The 17,773-nt window shown below is 52.9% G+C and overlaps 1 protein-coding gene across 2 annotated transcripts in view; it reads right to left on the bottom strand.

Annotated features, from left to right (window-relative positions):
* Positions 1-17,042, bottom strand: part of MPP2 (membrane palmitoylated protein 2) — a 32,350-nt gene extending 15,308 nt beyond the window's left edge. The window contains exons 1-3 of one of the 2 annotated variants that reach the window (XM_033182825.1): positions 16,456-17,042; positions 13,136-13,199; positions 6,632-6,750 (exon numbers count right to left, since the gene is read on the bottom strand). In XM_033182825.1, the coding sequence (XP_033038716.1) occupies positions 6,632-6,750; positions 13,136-13,166 (150 nt within the window). In that variant the 5' untranslated portion in view covers positions 13,167-13,199; positions 16,456-17,042. Of the gene's footprint in view, positions 1-6,631; positions 6,751-8,842; positions 8,971-13,135; positions 13,200-16,455 lie in introns of those variants that run through there. The other variant, XM_033182826.1, reaches the window with a different exon arrangement.
* Between the last annotated feature and the right edge of the window lie 731 nt (positions 17,043-17,773).

Below are 17,773 nucleotides of genomic sequence, written 5' to 3'. Positions count from 1 at the left end.
CCTGGCCATCCCAGACATTGCAGTTTTACCAGCTAAGACACCAGATTTGTGAGTGAGGCCATCCTGGACCACCCAGCCCCAGCTAAGCAAGCCCAGACCAGGAGAACCACCCAACCAACCCACAAAATCAGGGGAATTAAATCACAGTTGTTTTAAGCCACTACACAGCAGGATGGTTTGTTACACAGCAAAAGCAAACTGAAACACTGGCCTCACCACTACATCCTCTGCTTGTCATGTCCCCTTGTCAGAGCCCCTATCTTAGTGACCTCTCTAGACCTCTATTCTTCTAGGGCCATGTCTTGCTTTCCCAGCTCTTCCACCCTAGCCTCCCCACAGAAAAAGAGGCCTCCCTGTGAACTCCAGTCTAAAGCTAAGATTATAACAACTCTTTCTGACTCAAAAAGCACTTCTGGCCGGGCATGGTGGCTCATGCCTGTAATCCCTGCACTTTGGGAGGCCAAGGCAGGCAGATCATCTGAGGTCAGGAGTTTGAGGCCAGCCTGGCCAACATGGTGAAATCCCGTCTCTACTAAAAATACACAAATTAGCCGGGGATGGTGGGCCTGTAATCCCAGTTACTCGGGAGGCTGAGGCAGGAGAATCGCTTGAACCTGGGAGGCAGAGGTTGCAGTGAGCCGAGATTATGCCATTACACTCCAGCCTGGGCAACAGAGCAAGACTCCGTCTCAAAAAAAAAAAAAAAAGTACTTCCACTTCCATAACCTTATTCTCCCCACTTCTCAAAAGAAATAACTAAGCTGGGCATGGTGGCTCATGCCTGTAATCCTAGCACTTTGGGAAGCCAAGGTGGGAGGATCACTTGAGCTCAGGAGTTCAACACCAGCCTGGGCAACAGAGTGAGACCTCATCTTTCTTTTAAAATAAAAAAGCATAAATAATTAATTTTTAAAAAATTCCTCCATAAGAAATAACAAGTTCAGAGAGGTTGACAGATATACAAAACTCACAAAGCCGGTCAGTGGAATCTTCTGACTCCAAGCCCTGTGTTCTTTCTTCTTCATCTCACATGAATTAGCTTACATCAGCCTTCACATGCCTCTTAGCTAGCAGATGTCCCCATTAGTAACAATTTTTCTGAATTTCTGAATGTTCCCTGCCTTGGATTCTTCACCTTGACCTTGTCTGCAGCTGGAACACGTGCTACCGGATCCATGTCAGCTCTCCCAGATGCCAGCCACCTGCCAGGGCCGCCACCTGCTGTGTGCAGTCAACTGCCTAGACTTCTGATCTCTCTGCCAGACTTGACTTCCCTTAGGGCCTTTAACCCTCTGGATTTGTACCCTCAGGCCCTGCCTCTCCCTGGTCCCAGATATACCCAGCCCGGACCCTCCCACACTGCCTGCCACATCCCCAGAGAGAGTCAAGCCCAGCTCCACGGAGTAAGGGAGGGAGGCCAACAGCTACCACATGTGGCTCCAATCAGATTTCATTCCTCTGGATTTCTGGGCCACTTCACCAAGTTTTTGCAGTTGGATATTTGATCACAGTGCTTTGTCTATTAGGTTAGACATTTGTCTGTGTGCACAAAATCATTAAAATTGGTGAGAAGGAGGAAGTAGGTCCCATTGTCCAATGCAGGGAGCTCTGAGAGACACTGTCTTTGATGAGAGGAATGGCAAATTTACATTGTAAAGGATCACCTATACAAGGACAGAAGAAATGTATGGCTTTTTTTTTTCAACGAGCTCAGGTAGGCTCCTTTACGGAGATTCACTTCCTGTTTGTTTCACAACCACAGGGAGAGAGAAGTCACTGGATTGCCTTAGCCCATTAGCCTCATTTTGGGGGTCTCAGAGGGGAAGAAATGTCCATAATCTCTTCTATTGTGCTTTATGAATCCGGAACCATACCAGAAATTTCTTGGAAAAAATCCTGACCAACTTCTCCCCAGAAATGTTTCTAGAGAAGGGAGTTTACTTTCAATGTGACATAGCACAATGGTTCATTCTCAGTTAGGCTTTACTGTGAGGTCCCAGGACTGGGGCATTGTGGGGTCCAGTGAAAGGAAGACAGACTTGGGCTTCATCAGGAAAACAAACTATCTGGCAGTTCACTGCCATAACCCCAGCACTGTGCCTGGTATATGGCAAGTGCAAAATAGGTATTCGTTGGATGAAGGGATGGATGGATGGATGGACGGATGGATGGATGGATGAGTGAATGACATAGCCAGCCAGCAAACTCATCATTAGAGAGCTGTCGAGCAGACTGTCAAGTGGACTGGACCAGAGCGTAATGCTATCAAGGGGGATCCTGCTTTGAAGGGTATTGTCGAGAGGGCTGTCTCACTCTGAGACTCTGCCATCCCAAAGCAAAGTCTCACTGTCTCACTGTGGAGACAATAGCTAAAGTACCCAGAGGTGATGTGGTCTCATAAACCCAACTCTGAAATCCACTTTGGAAAGTTACAGATGTTGAAGTTCAAAACTGCACATATTCATCAATTTCATTGCCAAGTGTCCATTCTAGAGACACCCTCACATGCGTGCAGAAGCAGATGGATATAAGGATGTTCACTGCAGCACTGTTTTTCAGAGAGGAAAATCAGCAGTGACATACACATCTCTTGGGGGGAACCAATAAACAAACAGCTCTATTCATATATTAGAACAGGGGTCCCCAACCTCCAGGCCATGGACCAGTACTGGTCCGTGGCCTGTTAGGAACTAGGCGAACATCAGGAGGTGAGCAAGCATTACTGCCTGAGCTCCACCTCCTGTCAGATCAGTGGTGGCATTAGAGTCTCATGGGGCGCCAACCCTACTGTGAACTGCACGTGCCAGGGATCTAGGTTGTGTGCTCCTTATGAGAGTCTAACGAATGCCTGATGATCTGAGTGGAACAGCTGCATCCCGAAACCACCCCCCTCACCCTGATCTGTGGAAAAATTGTCTTCCACAAAACTGGTGCCTGGTGCCAAAAAGTTTGGGAACTGCTGTATAAGAAGACCACACAACAATTCAAATGAATCTCCCTATCTCTATCTATACTTAGGTCGACAGCTGTACTACTTGTATGAAATAGAAATCTCAAAAACAGAAGCACCTTACACTATCATTTCATTTATATAAATTTTTAAAGCACACATAATGGCCGGGCATGGTGGCTCACACCTGTAATCCCAGCACTTTGGGAGACTGAGGCAGGAGAATTATGAGGTCAGGAGTTCGTGACCAGCCTGGCCAATATGGTGAAACCCTGTCTCTACTAAAAAAAAATACAAAAATGGCCGGGTACGGTGGCTCACGCCTAAAATCCCAGCACTTTGGGAGGCCGTGGCAGGCGGATCACGAGGTCAAGATATCAAGACCATCCTGGCCAACATGGTGAAACCCCATCTCTACTAAAAATACAAAAATTAGCTGGGTGTGGTAGCACGTGCCTGTAGTCCTAGCTACTCGGGAGGCTGAGGCAGGAGAATCACTTGAACCCAGGAGGTAGAGGTTGCAGTGAGCTGTGATCGTGCCACTGTACTCCAGCCTGGTGACAGAGTGAGACTCTGTCTCAAAAAAAAAAAAAAATTAGCCAGGCATGGTGGCGCATGCCTGTAGTCCCAGCTACTTGGGAGGCTGAGGCAGAAAAATCGCTTGAACCTGGGAGGCGGAGGTTGCAGTGAGCCAAGATTGCACCACTGCACTCTAGCCTGGGCAACAGAGTGAGACTCCAGAAAAAAAAAAAAAAAAAAAGCACACCTAACAAAGGTAGAACCAGGCATGGTGGCTCATGCCTATAATCCCAGTGCTTTCAGAGGCTGGGAGGATCACTTGAGGCCAGGAGTTTGAGACTAGCCTGGACAACACAGCAAGATCCTGCCTCTACAAAAAAATTTTAAAATTAGCCAGGCATGGTGGTACATATTTGTAGTCCCAGTTACTCAGGAGGCTAAGGCAGGAGGATCATTTGAGCCCAGGAGTTCCAGGCTGCAGTCAGCTATAATTGTTTCACTGTAGAACAGGGGTCCACTGTACTCCAACCTGGGAGATGGTATAAGACCCTGTCTTAAAAAAAAAAAAAAAAAAATTCACACCAAGGTATATTGTTTACAGCTAAACACATATGCAGGCAAGATAAGCCAACATTCAGTGAAATGACATCAATCTCTAGCCAGTGGTTACCTGTGGGAAGGGAATGCAGTGAAAATGAAGAAGGGGAGAGGCATTAACTGTGTCAAACTTTTTATTTCTTTTTTTTTTTTTTTTTTGAGACAGTGTCTCACTCTCTCACCCAGGCTGGAGTGCAGTGGCGTGATCATGGCTCACTGCAGCCTTGACCTACCCAGCTCAAGCAATTCTCCCCGCTCAGCCTCTTGAGTAGTTGGGACTACAGGTGAATGCTACCATGCTTGGCTAATTTTATTTTTTTTTATAGAGACAAGGTTTCACCATGTTAATCAGGCTGGGCTTGAATTCCTGAGCTCAAGTGATCCACCCACCACGGACTTCCAAAGTGCTGGGACTAAAGCTGTAAGCCACACCATGCCATGTGCCTCATACTTTTTATTTCTTAAGAAATGCCAAGAGTCAAAATAAACATTATTAACATTTTGGAGATGGGTACTCAGGAGTTTATTATGTTATTTTTTATACTCTTTTGTATTTATTCATTCAACAAATACTCAGTGAGCACCTACTATGTGTCAGGCATTTTGTAGGCTCTGGGGATATAGCGGTGAATCAAAAAGACAAACATTCCTGCCTTCATGGAACATCTCTATGTTTGAAATGTGTACAATTCCTTGTATGTATGTATGTATGTATTTATTTATTTATTTATTTTTGAGACAGAGTCTCGCTCTGTCACCCAGGCTGGAGTGCAGTGGCTGGATTTCAGCTCCCTGCAAGCTCCGCCTCCCAGGTTTACACCATTCTCCTGCCTCAGCCTCCCGGGTAGCTGGGACTACAGGCGCCGCCACCTCGCCCGGCTAGTTTTTTGTATCCTAATCCCAGCAGCCATGGGCACCATCCCCACCTCCCCTCCTCAGGAGAGGGGGCATCCTTCCACACTCCCCGGGGCAGGATCCCAGGTGCCTTGCTGTCCCCTAGCCCTCACTGCCAAACACCAAGTTCCACCAGTTTACCCTAAGGTCTGGGACCACAACTCCAGTTCAGGCTCTCAGCATCTTATACTCAACCCACTAAAGAGCCACTCACTGGCCTCTCCAACTCCAGATATAACTCCCCAACAGTTCTCCATGTGGCTGCCTAAAACACCCACATTTGGCCATCACATCCCTGCTTAAATACCATAAATCCTGCCAAGTGCGGTGGCTCACGCCTGTAATCCCAGCACTTTGGGAGGCCGAGGCAGGCAGATCACCTGAGGTCAGGAATTCAAGACCAGCCTGAGTAACATGGAGAAACCCCATCTCTACTAAAACTACAAAATTAGCTGGGCATGGTGGCACATGCCTGTAATCCCAGCTACTCGGGAGGCTGAGGCAGAAAAATCACTTGAACTCAGGAGGTGGAGGTTGCAGTGAGTCAAGATCATGGCATTGTACTCCAGTCTGCACAACAAGAGCAAAATTCTTTCTCAAAAACACGTAAAGCCTCCCTGATACTCATGACACTCACAGAAGGACACCCAAGCACTCACACACAGCCCCCAATCTTTGCACAGCTCGCATTGTCTCACATTTGAGGCTCAGCCTCACACCAGCACTTCCAATCCCCTGCACACTCCTGACTTTTTCTTTTTTCTTTTTTTTTTTTTTTTGAGACGGAGTCTCGCTCTGTCGCCCAGGCTGGAGTGCAGTGGCCTGATCTGGGCTCACTGCAAGCTCCGCCTCCCGGGTTCATGCCATTCTCCTGCCTCAGCCTCCCGAGTAGCTGGGACTACAGGCGCCCACCACTTCGCCCGGCTAGTTTTTTGTATTTTTTAGTAGAAATGGGGTTTCACCATGTTAGCCAGGATGGTCTCGATCTCCTGACCTCGTGATCTGCCCGTCTCGGCCTCCCAAAGTGCTGGGGTTACAGGCTTGAGCCACCACGCCCAGCCACTCCTGACTTTTTCTTACCTCTGTGCTTCTGCTCAAGCTCTTCTGTGGCCCAGAATGCCCTCCTCCTCTTCCTCATTCTTCCACTCAGCTCAAGTGGTCCTTCCTCCAGGAAGGCCGCCTTGCCCACCCCAGGCTGGGTTAGGCACCTGTACTTTACGCTCCCAAAATGCCTAGTGTATCCACCTCTATCACTGTCATTACCAAATTGTCCTATTATTTTCTCTTTTAGTGAACCTCTCCCCTACCTGATACATAGCAGGTGACCTTAGAAAGACATGCACACAAAATGCCCAAAAGCAGAAGGACAGGCAAGATGAATTCTAGAGATTCTCCAACATGTGCATGCTGGCCCACACCAATCACACACTCCACAAGCTGGCGGTCACCAAACATCCACCCACGCACTCACCAGACAGGTGCCGGGGCACCCCCCTCTACCTGCAGCCACTCAGGTCATCACCTGGGCATGATTTTCTTCTACAATCCCCTTCAGGGGGGCCTCTTGTGCCACATGCCCCATTCCCAGGGCCCTCTGTAGCTAATACCCCATCCCCTACTGTGCCTCCCCAGGCACAGTGCCCTTGTGCCCACCTCCCTGGAGCACTGTACCTTGGCCAGGGATCTTACCATGGGACTTTCCATAATGCCTCGAAGGAAGATCAGGTCCAGCTCTGCAGCCCCCGTGGCATTCGGGAGGGATCCCAAGTTGTCTAGGACTTGCTGCATGGCTGGGGGAAGGTATGGGCAGTGAGATACACAGGTACCAGCTGGGTACAGAAGACTAAAACACACCACAATACCTGCCACTCCACCACCCCCATGTCCCACAGAAGACAGCCCCTCCCTGACAACATTCCCCTCCCTGCCCAGCACAGGCACCCCAGGCCCTTGAATGCCTGGGACAGAGGTCCTTGAGGAAGGGGACAGTTTCCTTGGCCTGTTCTCTCCACCCTACGTAACGCCAGCCTGAGCAGGTGGGAGGCTCCAGGCAGCTAGAAGAGACTCTGAGGTGGGGGGAAGGGAGAAAGGGAAGCAGGTGTCAGGTTCCAGGTCCTGCCCTGCACCAGAAAACCACAAGCTGTTGGGTGGATCACTTGAGGTCAGGAGTTCGAGACCAGCCTGGGCAACAAGGCAAAACCCCATCTCTATTAAAAATACCAAAATTAGCCAGGCATAGTGGTGTAGGTCTGTAATTCTAGCTACTCAGGAGGCTGAGGCAGAGATTGCAGTGAGCTGAGATCACGCCACTGCACTCCAACCTGGGTGGCAGAGCAAGACTGTCTCTGGCTGGGAGCAGTGGCTCATGCCTGTAATCCCAGCACTTTGGGACAACGAGGTGGGTGGATCACGAGGTCAGGAGATCGAGACCATCCAGACCAACACAGTAAAACCCCGTCTCTACTAAAAATACAAAAAAATTAGCCGGGCATGGTGGCGGGCGCCTGTAGTCCCAGCTACTCGGGAGGCTGAGGCAGGAGAATGGCGTGAACCTGGGAGGCGGAGCTTGCAGTGAGCCAAGATTGCACCATTGCACTCCAGCCTGGGTGACAGAGTGAGACTCTGTCTTGAAAAACAAACAAACAAATAAATAAAATAAAAATTAAAAAATAAGACTGTCTTAAAAAAAAGAAAGAAAGAAAAAGGAAAGAAAATCACAAGTTCCTCACTCAATCTCTAGATGGGCTGAAGCCCAGGACTCAGCCACCTGCACCTGGCAGGCTTAAGGATGAGACAGACAGTACTTGGAGCAAGTCCCTGAGTACAGGCCCAGAGTCAAGCAGGCAGCCACACAGGAGCCAGGGCCTGCAGAGCCTCTAGTCTAAGCACCACTAATTCAGTGTGACATTGTACAAGTCACTGTCCCTCACTGGCCTCAGTCTTTCCTGCTTGTAAAATGGATGAGTTGGGCTAGATGATGACTACAGACCCTTCAGCTCTGAGTGGCAATGATCTATAACTGAGAAATTAACATGGATGATAGGAAGTCAAAGCTGAGGCCTGGAATGACTGTGGGCACCCAAAGGCCAAGGTCACACCAAGTCATCACAGGGATAAGCAAACTCTCAGCCCGGAATGGGACATAACAGAGGACATGATAACACCTGCAGCTGGGCCGCAACAACGCCCCCGAGATCTGAGGTGGGGGTTGCCTTCACTCACTGGCAGAGATGGGAGTTCCAGGCTGTGGCAAGTTCCGTGAAAAGGAAGTGAGAAGCAGAATGTGCCCAGCTGGGGGCAGAGATGGGCAAGGGGTATCATTACTCTGCCACCATGCCACCTATGCCTACATCTGCATAACAGAACCCAAGCCGTGGAGGACGGGGGAGGATGCACCCCTGGCGCCTCTCAATGCTCTTGTCAGTGCTCCCCTCCTCCAGGAAGGAACAGGAGTGGAGAGGAGGGGGCACTAGAACTGGAGCTGTCAGAGATGGTTCAGGGACTCCTGGACTCCCATGTCCTTCCTCCTCCTGCTCCCTGCCTTCTACAGAAAAAAAGTCCAAGCTTGCCCTTCAGACCCCTCTTGCCCAGGCCGGGGCTTGGCATTGGTCAGAGACCTACCTGCGAAGTCCCCAGTGGGCTCTGAAAGAGGCCAGGGCAGGGACCCTTCCCTCCCTGCCAGGGTATGCCAGATTCCCTCCATCAGTTACCCAGGGGAGGACTGAGCCAAGGGAGTTGGTACCCTCTGCCCAGGACAGCTCTCCTGAAGGTGCCCTCAGATGACCTCTCCCAGGCCACCCTCCCCAGATGCCCCGACTCTGCTGGAGGAAGGTAGGCTAAGGGGCCAGCTGCCCCGCCCCCATCTGGCCCACCCTTCCCTACCTTCCCTCTGGAGCTCCGCTTCCTCAGAAGACCCCAGGGATATACCCTCCAAGGAGACCCCACTGCCTGGGCTGCCTGCCATGGCGGCCCCCAGCCCCGGGGACTCCCGGAGTGTCCTGCACACCACCGTCTGCCGCCTTCCGAGCCAGAGCCTGGCGGGGCTAGAGAAGGCGGGAGTCGGGGGAGCACCCTCTGAGGAACCAGCCAATAGCACGCTGTGATCGCCTTGCTGAATGGCTAAAGCCCCCCCCCCCGCCGACTGGCGCTGCGCGGTGCAGAGCCGGCGGTAACCCGGGTGGGAGAAAGGTGGTGGGAGGAAGCCCTAGTCCCACAGATGGCCCGCTCCCCAGCATGTCAGTATCGGTGGGGATGGGGAGGAGGCGTCTAACAGGAGGTTTTGGGGAGGGGGTAGGCATGCTGCCCCTTCAAGACTGGCGCGGTACCCCGAGACCCTCCCCTCACAGCCAGCTTGAGGAGACCCGAGGGAGAAAAGTCTTGACCCATCTTGTCCCTGCACCCTCTTTTCTAGAAGTCCCTCCTCTGATACACCCATACCACCTCCTGCCTACGCCCTCTGACCTCTGCTCTCAGTCCCCTCCCCAGGCCCTGTTTCCTTTACAATGGTCCCTCAATCGAAGGAAGTCCCCAAGAACGACTCAGCCCTCCACTGGGAGGCAGCCTCACTCGGGCATGGGGCAAATATCTCAAGCCCCAAACGCCTCCCCCCACCAGCCCGCAGCCAGCCACTGGGAGGCAGGATACAGGGGGCGGGGGGTGACATCGCTGTGGGTAGGGACGGTGCCCCAGCCCTGCTTACCCCTCACCTCACAGCAGCTTCTTCCCCTCCCCCATCTCCCATGAGTTCTTCCCCTTGATGAAGGGGGTGATGCCCAGGAAGCAAGCCAGGCATCTTGGAACTCAGTTCCCTAGAAAGGAAAAGTGAGGGCACATTTGCACACAGCGAAAAGTGTGGGCAGAAGGGAGGGATTCAGCTCCACCTGGGTGACCCCATTCCTCTGAGATCTTGTGCCCAAGAGGCCACCACCAGGGTACTGCAGCCTCCACTCAGCCATTCCCCAAGGAGTGGCACCAGGTCACATTGCACCCCTGGGGTTTCCATGGCAGCAGAATTACACACCAGGACAGTAACCCAGGGATGGAGAAGAGATTTAAAGGGACAGCTCCACCTGAAAGCAGCCACATATCCCAGTCTTGATCCAAAGAAGGAAGGGAATCTGGTGACAGGGGAAGAGGGAGCAAGGCTGCAGATCAGGAGATGCCAGGTTCAGGATCTCTAAGCTCTCAGCCCAGTTCCATTGCCCATTTATCTCCCAAATCTCAGGAAAAGGGCCCCTGACTTTACCCAAAGTAGACATGGGGTCTCTCTGCAAGAGGAATACACCTATACCTTTTGCCTCCCTTCCAACAACCATACTGACCCATGGGGAAGGGCGGAAAAAGGACCTTGTTAGCTTTGCCCTTCACAGAGTCCAAGACAGGGATCTCCCAGGGAAGGAGGAGGGAAGGGGAGCCTGAACTCAGAGGCAGGGACACAGCTGTCTCTCTGTCCTGTGGGAAGTATAATGACCACCAGATAATAAGGGGCAGAACCCAGCATTAGATTTTTGAAGCTGGGAGCTAATGTAGCTCGGGATAGGACAGAGGCTGCCTGAAGGAAGAGAAACACTTTGTACTTCTTCCTTTGAATATGAGAAGCCAGAAGCAGCCCCTTGAACAACATGAAGGGGAGCAGGAGCCCCAAGAGTCCTTTGAGGAAGCAAAACCCACTGCCACACCCCAAGGCTCCACTCCCTGTCCCCCATCCTCCCCACCACGCCCCCATCAAGTGGTCTGCAATAAGGAAGCCAAATTGCTGGGCTTGCTCCTCCTCCTACACCCCAGTCAGGCACCATTGATGAAACCCCAGGCACCATTGATGGGCAGCCCCGGATGGACAGGCCATTAAGCATGGGCTCAGGCGTGGGTTTAATTAACCCCTAAGCAGCTTACAGTGGGGCCTAGGCAGGCTGAAAGAGGCGGGGAGACCCCAGGGAGCCCAGCAGGCTAGACCGGAGATGGGAAACTGAGCCCTCCAATGCTGCAGAAGCTGGAGATATTGGTGCCATCCCTCCACTGCAAGGAGAAGAGGCCTTTCCTGGACAAGTGTGCCACAGTTTAGACCCTGGCTCACTCCCTTCATGTTCTTGGAGAGGAGGGACAGAGGAATCATTCTACCCAAAGTGGTAGCCCTGGAACCTCTAGCAGAGGCAGTAGCGAGGCCTAGAGCAAGGGAAGGAGCTGCATGGGAGGGAGGCATCCAGGCAGGGGGAAGTTCAGACAACTCAAGAGCAGAACCATAGCAATTCCCAGCTGCCTGGGACTCAGAGAGCCTCTATCACAGGGAACTCAACCTTCTGGGGTCCTGCGTGCACTACAGGAATCCATGAGCTCCTAGAGTGGCATGTACCTTTTGTGCATGGATGCATATGTCTATGATGAGGGCTCACTGCTGTCACCAGATTCTAAGTGACTCAGGACCAATAAAAGTTAAGAACAGGCCAGGTGCGGTGGCTCACGCCTGTAATCCCAGCACTTTGGGAGGCCAAGGCGGGTGGATCACCTGAGGTCAGGGGTTCGAGACAGCCTAGCCAACATGGTGAAACCCCATCTCTACAGAAATTGAAAAATTAGCTGGGCATTATGACGGGTGCCTGTAATCCCAGCTACTTGGGAGGCTGAGGGAGGAGAATCACTTGAACCTGGGATGCGAAGGTTGCAGTGAGCCAAGATCCCACCACTGCCCTCCAGCCTGAGCAACAGAGCAAGACTCCGTCTCAAAAAAAAAAAAAAAAAAACACGTTAAGAACACTGATCTTGTCCCATCATCTCATCTTAGAGAATTCTCAGGCCGGGCGCGGTGGCTCACGCCTGTAATCCCAGCACTTTGGGAGGCCGAGACGGGCGGATCACAAGGTCAGGAGATCGAGACCATCCTGGCTAACACGGTGAAACCCCGTCTCTACTAAAAATACAAAAACTAGCTGGGCGAGGTGGCGGGCGCCTGTAGTCCCAGCTACTCGGGAGGCTGAGGCAGGAGAATGGCGTAAACCCGGGAGGCGGAGCTTGCAGTGAGCTGAGATCCGGCCACTGCACTCCAGTCCGGGAGACAGAGCGAGACTCCGCCTCAAAAAAAAAAAAAAAAGAGAATTCTCAGGTCTTCAAAGGGAGGTGACTGTTTCAAGGACACAGGGTTAATGCCAAAATAACAACTCAGGCCAGGCACAGTGGCTCACACCTGAATTCCCAGTACTTTGGGAGGTTGAGGCAGATGGAGCACTTGAGCTCAGGAGTTTGAGACCAGCCTGGGCAACATTTTGTCTTTACAAAAAATACAAAAATTAGCTTGGCATGGTGGTGCACACCTATAGTCCCAGCTACTCGGGAGGCTGAGGTGGAAGAATGGCTTGAGGCTGGCAGGTAAAGGTTGCAGTGAGCCAAGCTTGTACCACTGCACTCCAGCCTAAGCTAAAGAGCCAGACCTTGCCTTAAAAACAACAACTTGGTGGCAGTGGCAGCAACAGCAGTATAATAAGTATGACTATTCCTAAAAGTAATGGGCTCTCCTATTACAGCCTTTGCGTCTCACAGCAGCCTCTTTACAGAAGAGGAAATGTGAGCTCCAAGAGGTTAAGCAGTTTGCTACTGAGGCTTTGCTAGTTTATCTGAGTGGCCCATTCCCTTGTCCTAATGCCTCCTACAGAGCCACGCCCAGGTATCCTGACCTGGTATTCGCGTTCCTTCACTCAGAGCTTCCTGGCCCCTAGTACCACCTCTCCACCTGTGGCACATGCTGGCCTAGTGGGCAGTGATTATGGACTTCTCAGCCCCAGGCTGTACTGCTGTAATCCCTCCATCCCTAAGCCATTCTCCAAGGGCCAGCTCCCAGGCCACCTCCTGAAGCCCTGGTCCCATGCCACTGCCCTCCAGCAATAGTACGGGTCACCTCTGGAGCATGCATCCCCTGCCCTCCACAGAAGTGAGTTGTGCTCCAGCCCTACACTGGAGCAGGGGAGCAGGTATGGGTCTTATTCCTTCTCTTCTCCGTTCCAGCACAGGAACCCACACAGAGGAGATGGCCACAGCAGCTGCCAGAAGGAATGGCTAAGTGGTAGGATGGAAGAGCAGTGGAGCCAGTTGGTTCTCATCTGGACCTGTGCAAGTGCCCACCCCTAAGTCCTCGCCTGGCACCCTCTGAACCACTGAAATAAGCTAACATCCTCATCCCCTTCTTACCAGACTCAGAGTTGGTGGTGGCAACCGGCATGGTGAAGGAGGCAAGGACTCTGAAACGTCTCTCCTGGAGAGGGGAGAGAGGAGGATGAGCGGATACAAGGGCAAAGCAATGGGGAAGGGAACAGGAAGAGCCTCCCCTTCAGGACCAGTCAGCAAGGTAGGGGAGAAGGTGCTGCCCAGAAAGTGGGGGTTGGAGAACAACAATGATTCCAACAGTCCTGGGAAGCAGGAAGAGTAGGTATTACATACCTATTTCTCTGAGGAGGAGGAGACCAGGGAGGATAAAGGAGATTAACTGATTTGCCCAAGATCACAAAGCTAATAAGGAGAAGTAGAATGAAAATCCAGGTTTTATGACTCAAAAATAAGTATATAAATAAAGTGTTTCTTCCTACTGTCTTTTTTGTTTGTTTGAAGAAGGAACAAGTAGAATTTTTAGAGGGTAAGAACATAATTTTGCTGAGCAAGGTGGCTCATGCCTATAATCCCAGCACTTTAGGAGGCTGAGGCAGGAGAATTACCTGAGCCCAGGAGTTTGAGACCCACCTGGGCAACATGGCAAGACCCCCATCTCTACAAAAAATTTAAAAATTATCCAGGTGTGGCAGTGTGTGCCTATGATCCCAGCTACTTGTGGGACTGAGGCGGGGGATCTCTTGAGCCCAGGAGGTCGAGGCTGTGGTGAACCATGGTTGCACCACTGTATTCCAGCCTGGGCAACAGAGCAAGAACCTGTCTTTAAAAAAAAGTCATTGGCCGGGCACGGTGGCTCAAGCCTGTAATCTCAGCACTTTGGGAGGCCGAGGCGGGCGGATCACGAGGTCAGGAGATCGAGACCATCCTGGCTAACACAGTGAAACCCCGTCTCTACTAAACAAAACACAAAAAACTAGCCGGGCGAGGTGGCGGGCGCCTGTAGTCCCAGCTACTCCGGAGGCTGAGGCAGGAGAATGGTGTAAATCCGGGAGGCGCAGCTTGCAGTGAACTGAGATTTGGCCACTGCCCTCCAGCCTGGGCGGCAGAGCAAGACTCCGTCTCAAAAAAAAAAAAAAAAAAGTCATTTAAAAAAATAATGGAAGAGTCCAGAATTTGAGTCAAAGTAGAAAACACGAGTACTCCCAGACTGTAGGTTCCCTGAGGGCCAGAACCACATTGATTTTCTTTGCTTCTGGAACCTAGGCCTACCAAAGCGTCGATGTTTCACAGACATTTATCTGGGGCGCTGACAGAAGTTACATGTACCTCTCCATGGCCCCTCTGGCTGGCTATCTCTCCTCTCTCCCTTTCTTAGCTCAGAGCTGGCACAAGGAGACCAAGTACTCTGGGTAGAACCAGGCATGGAGTCTACAGCCCCAGTTTCCATTCCAGGGCCTCCCCAGGCTAGGATGGGCTCCCTCGTTCTCCCAGGAGAGGGCAGGGGGTGACCCCCCACCCTTCTTCCCTTTGCCTTCCTGGGCATCTGCTGCTGGATAAAACCCTAATTCCTAGTTGCCATGACAACAGGAGGCAGTGGCTCACAGCAGGGGTGGGGAGTAGGGGGAAGCATCTGGCAGTGCCCACTTTAGGACTGAATGCCTGCTGAGTCCTGGGGATGAGGGAACCACAGCAACTCCACCTGCCCCCAAAGAGGATTCTTCCCAGAGGACTCGTACCTGATTTCAATAAAACCCTCTCTGCTCCCATTCCCCTCTCAGGCCTGAGCTGGTCACCTGAGCTCAGGTGACAGAAATTACAAAAGTGAGGGGATGGTTCCCTTGCCTCCCGGCTCTGCCCCTGAGGACATGGAAGAAAGGTGCTTTCAGTGAGGGGAAAGGCACCCCTATTCAGGCTACACCCAGGCTGCAAGAAACGCCCAGGATCCACTGTGCCAATCTCTACTTCTAGAGAGCAGGAAGGAGGGATCCCTTCCTTCACCGCCCCAGGCCTTGATGACCTGGAGCCTTCTCCTGGCTGCTGCTGCTCTCCCTCATAAGGTCAGAGACTCTTGACTCCAGAAGTCCTCCTTCCCTAGAGCGTGGAAGGTGGGAAAAGGCAGGGAGAATCCTGTATGAAATCCCTGCGCTCAGAAGTCTTGCCCAGCCTGCCTGGGTTTTCTCCCGGGGAGTCGGTTCCCACAGCATCGGCTGGCTTTGCTCCCCCACGCCTGTCCAAGCCTCTGAGAGGGCGGAGCCTGGCTGTGCCCACAAGAGAACGGCAGTGCCAGGCAAGCTAGCCTGGCTCCGTGCCAAGGTCCTGCACCCAGGCATCTGGGAACCTGCACCTCGGCTTCCAAAAGCCTGGGCCCAGATGCCCTCTCAGCTCTACCTCTGAGATATCCCCATCACCCAAAGTGTCCGTAGGAGAGCGGACCAGCAGTAAAAGGGAGAGGTTTCTTCCAACCTCCCACCCATCCCTCCATCCGTACACATACAAAGAGGTGCGGAGAAGAAAGGTCTGACAAAGGCGCTTTGGAGAGCGAGAGGGCGCGGGGAGGGCTGGACAGAACTGAGGGTCAGAGGATGGGGTCGAAAGGCCAGGCGGACGTGCATGCTTGGACAATCGGATCACCCCTGCCCCAGCGAACCCAGCCCTAACACACTGGGCGCTAGGACCTGGGGGAGGGGGGCGTGTTGTCAGCCATCAAAGAAGGTTCTCTGCTTGCGCGCCCGCCGGAGACCAGGGATGAGGTCACTAAATGACTGCCCCAGCCACCAACCCCCACCCCGTCCTTATCCCCCCCCCCCCCCACTTAATTGACCTAACTTTCTAACCTGGCTCTTCGCTTCTGGCACCGGTCCTCTCCCAAGTCTCCAGACCCTAACCCTGGCTCCCGACCCGACCCGCTACATACAGCCTGGGAAGCGGGAGAAGCAGCGCGCCCCTTCTGGGGACCCCCTCCCAGTGAAGATTGTGGTGTTGGCCGCCTAGGGGGACCGGGGGCCACTGGGACAAAGCGCAACCTCTGTTTCGCTCCCCAACCCCCGGAAGGTTCTTACGTAATGCCGGGCTTCCAAGTCCCCCCAGCCCGCACAGACCCCGGGGAGGCCGCGCGGATACCTGGGCCCCTCACAGCTCACCACCTTGGTGCCTGAAGCCACTTTGGAGCCCCTACTGCAGGGGCGCGGACCAGTGTCAATGGGCAGCGGGCCTTGGTTCTCCCAACTAGCACCCCAGAAAGAGGGCCCAGGGGCGGTGGCGGGTGGAGAGGGAGTGAACGGGCCTGGGTGAAAGGGGCCTGTGGAGTTTAAACCCAGTGAATAGGGTCCTAAGTGCCGTGCCAGGACGAAAAGGAGGCGGAGGTCTTGGGGTGGGTGCTGGCCAGGGGGCCGGGGGACGCCTACCTGCGCCCCGGGGAGCCCCTAGCTCCGGGCAGCTCCAGCGCAGCCGGGCGCTCACGGTTTATTGCTTGTCAATCGCTAGCCCGGCTCTTAAAGCGGCAAGGCCTCTCCGCGAGGGGGCGGAGGCCCGGCGGAGAGGGGAGGGGAGAAGAACGCGGAGTCAGGCACAACTCGGAGGAAGTAGTCTTTCCCAGCAGCTGGTACGGGGACAGCCAGGTAGTGGTTTGGGAGACACCGCACAGACCACGACGCCGTCCCACTGGGACGGGTTAGGGAGGCAGGACTGGTACCGGTACCCGCTGGTGTCCCTCGGCTCCCAAGGATCCCTTAAAACGGCGATGGTAAAAGTGCCGAATGAGACCGGCTTGATTACTCCGCCCACCCCTCTTGGCTTAGACCCGCGTTCTAGTCCCAGGCGTGCATCACCTTTCCTCGTTATCCTGCTTCCATATTGAGAAAAGGAACGGGAAGACTTTAGAGAGACTCCCAGGAAGCAGGATACCAGCCCCAGAAGGCCTCGGGATCAGGGACAGCTTTTTAAGGACTCAGAGGGTGAGTATCTGGATTCCAGACTTTCCAGAAAATTTCCAAAAAAGAGGAAATGTCTTCGTGAAAGGATTCGAGAGCCTATTTTAGGTCTGGGTGAGGGAGGCCTGGTCTATTTCCCTGTCTATGGAATAAAGAAGTAACTGGCTAGCCTAGCCTTCCTCAGAGTCCCATCCCCCAAGAAGTAAATGAAGGGTTAAACGCACTGGCCCGCCTTCGCCCAGCCTCCGGCTCCACCCCAGATCTGCTAGTAAAAGATACTGGGCCTCCAAATACGAGAGGCTCTGTGCAGTGCGCCTGGCATTTGGGGTCAGTTGCGCTACTTATCCGACCTCGGCGTTCCTCCACCTCGTCCGGTTACCCTCAGCAAGATGTGGGAGTCATCCTAAGATCATAAATGAACTGCATCTTTGGCCGGGCGCGGTGGCTCACTCCTGTAATCCCAACACTTTGGGAATCCGAGGCGGGAGCATCGGTTGAGCCTAGGAGTTCGAGGCTAGCCTAAGCAACATAGTGAAACCCCATCGCTGCAAAAGATAAACAAAATTAGCTGGGCGTGGCAGCGCGCGCCTGTAGTCCCAGCCACTTGGGAAGCTGAGGCTGCAGTGAGCCGAGATTGCGACACCGCACTCCAGCCTGGGCAACAGAGTGAGATCCTGTCTCAAAAGAAACAAAAAGAAAAGAAATGGATTATATCCTGGAAGCTTGCTTAGAAATCTCAGATATGGGAATCTATCCCGAAAGCAGGGAACTGGTCCCTAGGTCCCAAGACTCA

Source organism: Trachypithecus francoisi, unplaced genomic scaffold, assembly GCF_009764315.1.
Source record: "Trachypithecus francoisi isolate TF-2019V2 unplaced genomic scaffold, Tfra_2.0 Lachesis_group20, whole genome shotgun sequence".
Lineage (NCBI taxonomy): Eukaryota > Metazoa > Chordata > Mammalia > Primates > Cercopithecidae > Trachypithecus > Trachypithecus francoisi.
Note: the sequence above shows the minus strand (reverse complement) of the source record. Positions and strands in the feature narration are given on the sequence as shown.